At 37.3% G+C, this 12,704-nt stretch overlaps 1 protein-coding gene across 3 annotated transcripts in view; it reads right to left on the bottom strand.

The window, feature by feature from the left end:
• Positions 1–1,362: 1,362 nt before the first annotated feature.
• COX16 (cytochrome c oxidase assembly factor COX16) overlaps positions 1,363–12,704 on the bottom strand; it is a 32,144-nt gene continuing 20,802 nt past the window's right edge. For 2 of the 3 annotated variants that reach the window (XM_059056344.2, XM_067028260.1), the window contains exons 3-4: positions 5,160–5,222; positions 1,363–1,949 (exon numbers count right to left, since the gene is read on the bottom strand). In XM_059056344.2, coding sequence (XP_058912327.1) covers positions 1,833–1,949; positions 5,160–5,222 — 180 coding nt within the window. In that variant the 3' untranslated portion in view covers positions 1,363–1,832. The remainder of the gene's footprint in view (positions 1,950–5,159; positions 5,223–12,704) is intronic. The other variant, XM_067028261.1, reaches the window with a different exon arrangement.

The raw sequence follows: 12,704 nt of genomic DNA, 5'->3' as shown, positions 1-12,704 counted from the left end.
CTCCCTCCCTCAACCATATATACTCTACTGATGACTACATCAAAGCATTCTTCATTTCTGTTATATTGACATCCTTATGATCCCTTAGAACTTCCTTCTCTCTGCTTACATTACCCAACTGTCCATGCATGTTGTGTACTTTTTTCATTAGAGCTCTAAGCATACTAACCATACTTAAATTCTCAGTATGATGATTCCAATCCCTGCCATATATGAATCTGATTCTCTTGCTTAGTTTGTATTTTCAAGCTGTGCTTTTTGTCTTTTCGTATGCCTTGTATTTTTTGTTGTTGTTGTGGAAAGTTGGACACAATAACCAGTTGGACAGCATAAAAGAAACTCCAGTGAGTGGGCCTTTGGCAATGTGGCAGTAATGTGGAAAGTGAGGGGAACCTTCTATACTCTTTTGATTAGATCTTAGTCTTTTAGTGATCATGGGATCCTGGTATGTGACCTGCACAACTGCTTCTCAGTCTTACTCCCCACCCCTCTGCCTCCATTTAGGTGAGACAGAAAGGCTAGAGGGAGGCAGAGTTGGGTATTTCCCTTACACCAGTTGGTTAGGCTCTGGTAAAACCCAGTATAATTAAGCTCTAACAAAATAGTTTCCTTTGAGACCAGGCTTTTGTTAAGTACAGAATTTGGAGGGCACATTTCAAAATGGTTACCTTCCCCTCCCCTTGTAAGAAGAACAAGATTTTTCTCTGACATTCACTGTGAGAACTCAGTGGGGTTCCAGGAAGTAAAAGTGTGTCCCTGGCCTGGTCTCCAGGAGCTTTTATCTCTCAGGCTAGTCCATGCTCAGTCTCTAATAATTAGTGAATTACCCTTTAGGTATTCCTATGTGATGCTGGGTCCAGAAGTGGTTTCCAGGTGTTTTCTCCTCCAGGTAAACTGTGATTCTTTATATTTCTCTGTGTCTCAAGTTTTCAGGGTGATGGTTTTGTCCTGTACCTCAGTTCTCTCATTGATCAAAGCATACTGATTTTCAGTTTTTCAGCATTTTTCTTTCTTTCTTTTTTTTTTTTTTTTGGTATATTAGGATGGAAGTTATGACCTCATGATTTTTGCTTTAACTTGGAGCAATAAAACTTTCTTAACACATTTTAATGGTATCAACACCATCATCAGGTGATGCTTTGCAGATTGATTAGCCTGACATGTGAGGTATTACAAATAAAACCAAGGCTCTTACCAGACTGATCAACATTATTTTCCACATAGGTCTGACATAAAATCCTGCTTGATGTTACTGTGAAAATTTGGATCCAGACCTATTATTGTCATTGGGAATCAGATTGCCCTACTGGCTGGGGGAAAAGAAATATGGGTGGGTACCTGGGAGTAGAATAAATGACAATCTTTAAGTGGCAGTATTCACATTTTTATTGAGCAGTAAAAAATATATGTGGTCAACATTGTTACTTTCATTTGCTAATAAGAGTTGGGAAGTATAGAAACCTGTACTTAACTTTTATTTTATTTTTTGCAGTACGCGGGCCTCTCACTGTTGTGGCTCTCCCGTTGCGGAGCACAGGCTCTGGACACGCAGGCTCAGCGGCCATGGCCCATGGGCTCAGCCGCTCCGCGGCATGTGGGATCCTCCCAGACCGGGGCACGAACCCGCGTCCCCTGCATCGGCAGGCGGACTCTCAACCACTGCGCCACCAGGGAAGCCCATGTACTTAACTTTTTATCAAGAGTACTTATCATCAAATTACTGCCATCCAGGCTTCTGCAGGTCTGTAATTTTCTTTCCAATGGATAGGAGTATGTGGTGGGAATTCCAGTTGATAACATTTTTATTAAAAAAAAAAAAAGAATCAGCATAGTCAAGTTGTTTTAGTGCTACGGATTTCTGGATTTTGTCCTTGGAGGAGGTCAGGATCTTCCCAAGGCCTGGGTCCTCGAATATTCTTCCAGTCATCAAAAGTGGAGTCCTTTATTTTCTATAGAGCCACAAATATTAGAGGATAAATATTAGTATAGGAGCCCTGTGGGTTTGATTACGACCTCAGTGAATGAATGAATCAATGAGTAGAAAGAATTCAATAGGCCCTCACTTATAATTCTAGTAAATAACTGCATATCAAGCTTAATAATTAAAGAAATGTCATATTTCTTAGGACTTAAAATTTTTCTTACTTCCTGTTGATGTTACTGCCTATCTTTCCCCTCATCACAATTAAACTATTAAAACAGAAAAACTCTATATTTTTAAAAAATTTATTTTATTAAATTATAGTTGATTTACAATGTTGTGTTAATTTATGCTATACAGCAAAGTGATTCGGTTATACATATATATGTATATACACACACACATACATTCTTTTTCATATTCTTTTCCATTATGATTTATCACAAAATACTAAATATAGTTCCCTGTGCTATACAGTAGGACCTGGTTGTTTATCCATTCTATATATGTTTGCATCTGCTAATCAAAAACTCCCAATCCATCCCTCCCCCATGCTCCCCCTTGGCAACCACAAGTCTGTTCTCTATGTCCGTGAGTCTGTTTCTGTTTTGTAGATGTGTTCATTTGCATCATATTTTAGATACTATAATAAATGATATCATATGGTATTTGTCTTCCTCTTTCTGATTTACTTCACTTAGTATGATAATCTCTAGGTCCATCCATGTTGCTGCAAATGGCATTATTTCATTCTTTTTCATGATTGAGTAGTATTCCATTGTATATATTAATATGCATCACATCTTTATCTATTCATCTGTTGATGGACATTTAGGTTGTTTCCATGTCTTGGCTATTGTGAATACTGCTGCTATGAACATAGGGGTGCATGTATCTTTTAGAATTATAGTTTTCTCCAGATATATGCTCTGGAATGCTGGATCATATGGCAACTCTATTTTTAGTTTTTTGTGGAACCTCCATACTGTCTTCCATAGAGGCTACACCAATTTACATTTCCACCAACAGTGTACAAGGGTTATCTTTTCCCTAAACCCTCTTCAGCATTTGTTATTTGTAGATTTTTTTAATGATGGCCATTCTGACCTCTGTGAGGTGGTACCTCATTGTAGTTTTAATTTGCATTTCTTGACTAATGTACATGTTTTATTTTTGAGAGCACAAAGAAAGGGAAGAAGCTGGGAAAACAGAACTCCAGGTCCGAACGCTAATCCAGCATAATAATGACTAGCATGGGTTAACATGGGTGATGGCAGTAAATGAAGAGAACAAAAGTGGAGACTCTAGAGTCTGCTAGAAGGAATAGAAACCAAGATGATTTGTTCTGCACCTAAGAAATGAGCCTGGGCTTAAGAATGAAAAGATATTCCCCATAGCTGCCATGAGCAAAGCTCTTTTGGGGCAATAAAAACTAGCTTCCACCACAGTTTGTGTCACCATACCTTTAGTTAGTGTGAAGTGTCTCTCAAGCACAGGAATGAAAATAGGAAAAAAGGGAAGAACATAAACCTTTCTTTACCCTTCTGACATCACTCTGACAGTAACCTTCATATATCTGCTTTGGTTATTCTGGAATAATTAAGTGAAAAAGATAGAAAAAGAAACACAGAGAACACAGGATAGCTTTTATTCAGAGACAGGGAAAATGATATCAATTTACCTTGACACTTAGATACTAAGCATTACTGTTTTACTAACAAGCTATATAACCCTGGGCTAGTGATTTGAGCTATCTGGGCACTAATTCTCTCAAAAGTAATAATGAAAAGGCTAGACCAAATGGTCTATATGATTTCTTCAGCTCTCAAACTCTATGGCTTCTAAAAGAACTTTAAGGAACATCCACTCCCAGACAAACCCTCCATAGCTATATACTGAGAAGCAGCAAATTAGAGGTTTTAACAAGATAATGGGGAAATAGTAAATGAACCATTCTCTAAATTTCACTTACAGTTTTACCAGGAGTTTACTAAATCTACATAGATGAACAAAATTCTACTAATTCAGTGTTCAAGAACAGAGTAAATTATTTTCAAGTATAGTTATGAAACGATACAAAGTTATAAAAAGGTTTTAAGAAAGAATAATGGCCTTCACTCAGATAACATAAGACCTATACGCTCAAGAGAATTTGAGAATAATTCTTAAATGGGATGCAAGGTTGGCAGAACAACTTCATGCAAAAGTGGTCCAGCCCCAAACTAAACTAAAAAACAACAAAAACAAACAACAACAAAAAAGTAGTCTAGTCTTAAGCTCTGACAAGATCCTCTGCGTGAACAATTTGGAGACTGAATGCCACAAAGTTTGAGGGTTTTAGGAAACATCAAAACCTTTCTACAGATCCTCCCTTATTAAGCATAAAATCAAGCTCAAAATTATCAGCCAATGATTGAACTGCTAAAATGAGAATCAACACTCTTCACACGTCTCTTCAATGTATATTATTCACAATGTCCACCTTTCAATCAAAAATGACCAAACATGAAAATGGGAAAATATGATCAGAGATGGAGAACATCCTCTCTCTCCACATCTTATAATAAAGCATGCTATTAAGCTCTTTGATTTCATTAATAAGATAGGTGGAGAATGACACCTTGTTATAATTTTAATTAACATTCCTATTATAGGTTGAGCATCTCTTTATCTGTTTAAAAATGATATTTATTTCCTTGTCTCTGAACTCATTACATGCTCTGCCCATGCTCCTACTGATCAACTGAGTTGTTGAAAATTTCCATACTGATTTGCTCATCATATTTAAATAAATTCATCGTGTTAAGATAATATTTTTAGAATTTCACATTTAACTACTAACTTTATATACACTATTTTTTTTAGGTTGAACTTTTGAACTTTTAAATTTTTATGTATGAGTTCTGCAATCTTTACTTTTAAAGCTTCTGGGTTTTCTGTCATATTTAAATAGGCTTTTCTAACTCAAGACCACTAAAAAGAATCTTCACTGTTTACTCCTAGTACTTTTAGACTTTTGTTTTTTAATTTTAAATTCTTGATCCATCTAGAATATGGATATGAAACAGTATATGAAATATAGATCCATCTTTATTTTCTTTTCAAATGACTACATAGTTGTTCCAATAACATATATTTAAGGTAAATATTTTTTTTCCTGTACTGATAATTTGAATTTACCTTAAAGCAGATAGAACCAGTCACTGACTAGGAAGATTGCTACATTAGCATACTGTACCTCATACTCTGATTCCAATGACACTTTATTCATTTTCAGTTTTTTTTCTAACTCAGGATCAATCTGTAGAAAAGAAAGAGCAGCCATAAGTTATTTAAGTCTGTTAGATCCCATTTTCAATTTAAAAAAGTAATATAAGGCATGGCTGGGATGGTATGGCTGGGATGGCATGGCAGATTACAAAAACATGGGAAAATCTCCACAAACCATACGACTGCATAATGATAACTAACATAGTACTACCACCACTACTACAACTAATAGCAGCTAATATTTACTGAGGACTTGGTATATGCCACGTATTTTGACATTTATTACCTCCTTTAATCCTCAAAAAATCCTATGACATAAGTATTAGTATTATGATCAAAGTAAGGATAATGGAATACAGGGAGTTTTAATAACTTGTCAAAGAGGCAGAACTTGGCTTTGAACCTTGGCCCTCTCCCTCCAGAGTCTATGCTATTAACCACCACACTAAATTATGTTATTACATAGAATCATTACAAAAATACTAATAAATGTAACACTGCTCTTGAAAACAAAAGAGAACATTTTATATACACCAGAAATAAAGAAGTTAGCTATGAAAAAATTAGACAGGATTCCACAGTGGTAAACAGAAATTGATGCCATGTTACCTATGTGTAGCAAAGTCTTTAGGAAAGAAGAATGTGATTGCTGAAATTAATTAACAACCATCACCATCAACAAAACCCAAATTAAATTCAGTGGAATAGCTGAATAATGACTAAACACAGCTTAAGACCAAAGTAGTACACAAGAAACACAACCTAAGGATTCCACTAGAATGATGCACAAACAGGCGGGATAAATGAAAGAAAAGGCATATTATGAAAGCTAGATCCAAAATAGGTCTATTAGGGGTTTCAGAATTACAGAATAAAGAGAATGGAGAAAGGGCAATAACTAATCAATAATTAATGAATAATATATTAAAAATACATGATTCCTCAGACTGAAAGAGCACAATAAAAAATAACCACAACAGGAATTCCCTGGTGATCCAGTGCTTAAGATTCATTGATTTCACTATTGTGGGCTGAGGCTCGATCCCTGGTCAGGGACCTAAGACCCTACAAGCCATGAGCTGCAACCAAAATAAGTAAATAAATAAAATTTTAAAATAACCACAACAAAACAAAGACAGCCCACTCTTAATCAACTAATAGTAAAGCCTTCGGATATTAAGGATAAAAAGAAAATCTCAAAAGTAAAAAGAGTGAAAAGACAAAGGGATGAGGATTAGAAAAAAGGGATGAGGATTAGAAAAAAGACTGTTCATCAGCAACTTATAATGCTAAAATAAAATGAAATTATATCTACAATGTTGATATTAAAAGGATTACTTTGAACCTCAGTTTTATTTTGACTATTTTCTCCCTTCTTTCTCAGCTTCCACATAATTGAGTTTTTCTCAATCAGTGTTCTGAGTGGTGGAAATACATACAAACATCAACAATCTCAGTAATTGCTGAACTCGTCTATTAACTAATAAATATTTTCTGACTGACATTTTTAGAAATCCAGTTATCTATTACAAAAAATGCACTTTAAAAAAAAGAATGAAAACACAAGGCTGAAGGCAGAGGTTACAAAAAATGATACACTACACACACACACACACACACACAAAATTGGTGGGGGCAGGAGGATCAATACATAACAATACTTTTAATGGACAAAACAGAATTCAAGGCAAACAGCATCAAAAAGAAACATTTAGGACTTCCCTGGTGGTCCAGTGGTTAGGACTCTGCGCGATGCGCGGATTCGATCCCTGACTGGGGAACTAGGATCCTGCATGCATGAGGCACGGCCAAAAAAAAAAAAAAATTCAATATTGGAAAATGGAACAATTTTTAAAGAAAATGTTAGAATTATTAAATATTATATGACTATATTGCTTTGAAATTTATGCAGCAAAATGGATAAAAATTTAAGAAATATATACACAAAACATCCTAAAGGAGCTTAACATACCTCTCCCAGAAACTAACTGATCAAGCAGATTATAAATAAGATTATTGAAGATAAGTAAAATGATTAACAAGTTCTTTCTAAGATATACATATAGAATTTTGAGCCCAGCAAATTTGGATTGCTATTTTCTCCTCAAACACACACAAAATATTAATAAAAATTAAACTTATTATAGGGCATAATGGAAAACTAGGCAAATTCACATATAAAAAATCATCATATATAACATATTCAATGACTACAATCGATAATATTTAAAATCAATAGCAAAAAGATAACTGCAGAAAGAATCCATATATATGGAAGCTGAAAACGTTTTAGAATACATTAACATGTTAGAGAAGAAATCAAAATGAAAATTACAAAGTATTTACAAGTGAAGAGCCATCTGTTGCATGATCTTTTTCATTCTAATAGGTTTAATCTTGTGTATAAAATTTCTTGGTAGAGAACATTTCATCTGCACATAATGACATTTTCATTCCTTTCTATCTAAACCTACTTAGTTCAGATTAGCTCAGGATGGCACAGTGGAAGGACATGAGCTCACGCCCTTCTTACAAAAATACCAAAATCACAACTACTGCAGAATAACCATCGACAAAAAAACTGGAACCTACTAAAAATGATACCCTACATCCAAAGACAAAGAAGCCACAACAAGACGGTGGGGGGGCGTAATCATGATAAAATCAAACCCGATACCCACCAGATGGGTGACCCACAAACTGAAAAATAATTATACCACAGAAGTTATCCCACAGGAATGAAAATTCTGAGCCCCAAGTCAGAGTTTCCAGCCTGGGCGTCTGGCAATGGGAGAAGGAGTTCCCAGAGAATCTGGCTTTGAAGGCCAATGGGGTTTGATCACAGGACTTCCACAGGTCTGGGGAAAACAGGAACTCCACTCTTGGAGGGCACGCATTAAGTCTTGAGGGTACCACGACCCAGAGGAAAAATGCAGTGACCCCAGAATAGACTGGGCCAGACCTACCTGCTAGCATTGGAGGGTCTCCTGGGGATGCAGGGGGTGTCTGTGACTCAATGCGGGGACAAAGACACTAGCAGCAGCAGTTCTGGGAACTACTCATTGGCATGAGCCCTCCCAAAGGCCACCATTACCACCAAACAGGCTCCCGTGCTGGATCATCTCAGGCCAAATAACCAATGGCACGGGAACACAGCCCTGCCCATCAGCACACAAGTGGCTTAAAGTATCCCAGAGCACAGCCCTGCCCACCAGAGGGACAAGACCCAGCTCTCCACACTGGGAACCAGTCCCTCCCATCAGGAACCCTGCACAAGCCTCTTAGACAGCCTCATCCACCAGAGGGCAGACAACAGAAGCAAGAACTACAATCCTGCAGCCTGTGGAATGGAAATTGCATTCACAGAAATTTAGTCAAAACGAGAAGGCAGAGGAATATGTTCCAGATGAAGAAACAAAATGAAACCCCAGAAGAAAAATTAAGTGGAGTGGAAATAGCCAACCTACTAGAAAAAGAATTTGGAATAATGACAGTGAAGACGATCCAAGATCTTGGAAAAAGAATAGAGGCAAGGATTAAGAAGGTGCAAGAAATGTTTAACAAAGACCTAGAAGAATTAAGAACAAACAGAGATGAACAATATGATAACTGAAATGAAAAATACATTAGAAGGAATCAATAGCACAATAAGTGAGTCAGAAGAACAGATAAGTGACCTGAAAACAGAATGGTGGAAATCATTGCCATGGAACAGAATAAAGAAAATAGGATGAAAAGAAATGTAGACAGTCTAAGAGACCTTTTAAATGCACCAACATTCCCATTATAGGGGTCCCAGAAGGAGAAGAGAGAAAGGACCTGAGAAAATATTTGAAGAGATAATAGCTGAAAACTTCACACAGTCATCCAAGTCCAGGAAGCACAAAGAGTCCTGAGTCCCAGGCACATAAACACAAGGAGGAACACGCCAAGGCTCCTAGTAATCAAACTGACAAATACTAAAGACAAAGAAAAAATATTAAAAGTAACAAGAGAAAAACAAAAAATAACATACAAGGGAACTCCCATAAGGTTATCAGCTGATTTCTCAGCAGAAACTCTGCAGGCCAGAAGGGAGTAGCACAATATACTGTATTTAGAGTGATGAAAGGGAAGAACCTATGACCAAGAATACTCTACCCAGCAAGCCTCTCATTCAGATTTGATGGAGAAATCAAAGGCTTTACACACCCCAATGTTCACTGCAGCACTATTTACAATTCATTGACAGATGAATGGATAAAGAAGATGTGGTACATATATACAATGGAATATTACTCAGCCATAAAAATGAATGGAATTGGGTCATCTGTAGAGACGTGGATGGACCTAGACACTGTCATACAGAGTGAAGTAAGTCAGAAGGAGAAAAACAAATATTGTAAATTAATGCATATTTGTGGAATCTACAAAAATGTTACAGATGAACCAGTTTGCAAGGCAGAAATAGAGACACAGAGGTAGAGAACAAACATATGGACATCAAGAGGGGAAAGGGCAGGTGGATGAATTGGAAGATTGGGACTAACATATATACACTAATATGTATAAAATAGATAACTAATGAGAACCTGTTGTATAGCACAGGAAACTCCACTTTGCTGTAGAGAAGAAACACAACACTGTAAAACAACTATATCCCAATTAAAAAAAAAAAAAACTTTACAGACAAGCAAAAGCTAAGAGAATTCAGCACCACCAGACCAGCTCTGCAAGAAATGCTAAAGGAACTTCTCTAGACAGGAAAGAAACCAGAAAGTTAAAACAACCTTGTACCTATATAGACTGCTAATATCAAAACCTCACAGGAGGGATTGCCCTGGTGGCAGAGTGATTAAAAATCCACCGGCCAATGCAGAGGACATGGGTTTAAACCCCGGTCTGGGAAGATCCTACATGCCACAGAGCAACTAAGCCCATGTGCCACAATTACTGAGCCTGTGCTCTAGAGCCCATGAGCCACAACTACTGAAGCCTGTGCACCTAGAGCTTGTGCTCTGCAACAAGAGAAGCCACTGCAATGAAAAGCCTGTACACCACAACGAAGAGTAGCCCCCGCTGGCCACAACTAGACAAAGCCTGTGCACAGCAGCAAAGAACCAATGCAGCCAGGGCTTCCCTGGTGGCACAGTGGTTGAGAATCCGCCTGCGGATGCAGGGGACACGGGTTCGTGCCCCGGTTCGGGAAGATCCCACATGCCACGGAGCGGCTGGGCCCGTGAGCCATGACCGCCAGGCCTGTGCGTCTAGAGCCTGTGCTCCGCAACGGGAGAGGCCACAACAGTGAGAGGCCTGCATACCACCAAAAAAAAAAAAAAAAAAAAAAAAAAAGAACCAATGCAGCCAAAAATTAATTAATTAATTAAAGAAAAAAACAAAAAAAACCTCATGGAAACAGCAAACCCCAAAACTATAATAGATACACACACAAAAAAGAAAAAGCAACCCAAACAGAACAATAAAGATGGCCATCAAATCACAAAAGAACAAAAGAGGAAGGGAAGAAAAAAGACCTACAAAAACAAACCCCAAACAATTAAGAAAATGGCAATAGCAATTTACATATCAATAATTACCTTAAATGTAAACGGATTAAATGCTCCAACCAAAAGACATACACTGGCTGAATGGATACAAAAACAAGACTTGTATATATGCTGCTTACAAGAAACCCACTTCAGACCTAGGGACACATACATACTGAAAGTGAGGGGATGCAAAAAGGTATTCCATGCAAATGGAAATCAAAAGAAAGCTGAAAAAAAAGAAAGAAAGCTGAAGTAGCAATACTCATATAAGGCAAAATAGACTTTAAAATAAAGACTGTTACAAGAGACAAAGGACACTACATAATGATCAAGGGATCAATCCGAGAAGATATAACAACTGTAAATACATATGCACCCAAGATAGGAGCACCTCAATACATAAGGCAAATACTAACAGCCATAAAGGGAGAAATTGACAGTAACACAATAGTGGGGGACTATAACACCCCACTTATATCAATGGACAGATCATCCAGACAGAAAATAAAAAAAACACAGGCCTCAAATGACACATTACACCATATGGACTTAATTGATAATTCCATTCAAAAGCAGCAGAATACACATTATTTTCATGTGCACATGGAACATTCTCCAGGATTGACCACATGCTGGGCCACAAAGCGAGCCTTGGTAAATTTAAGAAAACTGAAATCATATCAAGCATCTTTTCCAACCACAACGCTATGAGATTAGAAATCAACTACAAGAAAAAAAACTGTAAAAAACACAAACACGTGGAGGCTAAACAATATGCTACTAAACCACCAATGGATCACTGAAGAAATGAAAGAGAAAATCAAATAATACCTAGCAACAAATGAAAACAAAAGCACAATGAATCAAAACCTATGGGATGCAGCAATAGCAGTCTAATAACCAACGGGGTGGGAACACAGCCCCGCCCATCAGCACCCAAGTGGCTTAAAGTCTCCCTGAGCACAGCCCTGCCCACCAGAAGGACAAGACCCAGCTCCACCCACTACTGGACGGGAACTGGCCCCTCCCATCAGGAAGCCTGCACAAGCCTCCTAGACAGTTTAGAGCAATATAATCTTACCTCAGGAAACAAAAAAATTTCAAACAACTTAACCTTACAGCTAGAGCAACTAGAGAAAGAAGAACAAACAAAACCTAAAGTTAGTAGAAGGAAAGAAATCATAAACATCAGAGCAGAAATAAATGAAATAGAGATGAAAAAACAATAACAAAGATCAATGAAACTAAAAACTGGTTCTTTGACAAGATTACAAAATTGATAAAACTTTAGCCACTCATCAAGAAAAAAATGGAGAGGACTCCAATCAGTAAAATTAGAAATGAAAAAGGAGAAGTTAAGATGGACACCACAGAAATATAAGGATCATAAGAGACTACTACAAGCAACTATATGACAATAAAATGGACAACCTGGAAGAAAGAGATAAATTCTTAGAAAGGTACAAGCTTCCAAGACTGAACCAGAAAGAAACAGGAAACATGAACAGCCCAATCACAAGTACAGTAAGTACTCTACATATGAGCCTTCAAGTTGCCAACTTTCAAAGATGCAAACTTACGTTCACACGTCTAATCACATAAGTTACTTCACGTGTCTGGTGTACACTGTTACATGCATGCATCCTCTACAAGTGGTTGTGCTTTTGTGTACCTTACTATACAGTACTGTATAGAGTACAGTAGTACAGTATCTTTATTTCAAGCCCAGGATGTCTGGAAGCAAGTGTAAAAGGAGTGGGTGATGTAGCTGGCACTGCTAAGAAATGCCAAGAGATAACAATGGAAACAAAAGTGAAAAAAATTGAGAGTGAAGGGAGGAGAAAAGATGGTAGACGTCACTTGTTCTTATAACATGAATCATTCAACCATCGGCACAATTCTAAAGAACAAAGACAAGATCATGGAATATGAGAAGTGTGCTGTGCCGATGATGTCGACAATATCAAAGAACTGTAGAAGAATGA

Source organism: Kogia breviceps, chromosome 3 (genome assembly GCF_026419965.1).
Source record: "Kogia breviceps isolate mKogBre1 chromosome 3, mKogBre1 haplotype 1, whole genome shotgun sequence".
NCBI classification, from domain to species: domain Eukaryota; kingdom Metazoa; phylum Chordata; class Mammalia; order Artiodactyla; family Physeteridae; genus Kogia; species Kogia breviceps.
Note: the sequence above shows the minus strand (reverse complement) of the source record. Positions and strands in the feature narration are given on the sequence as shown.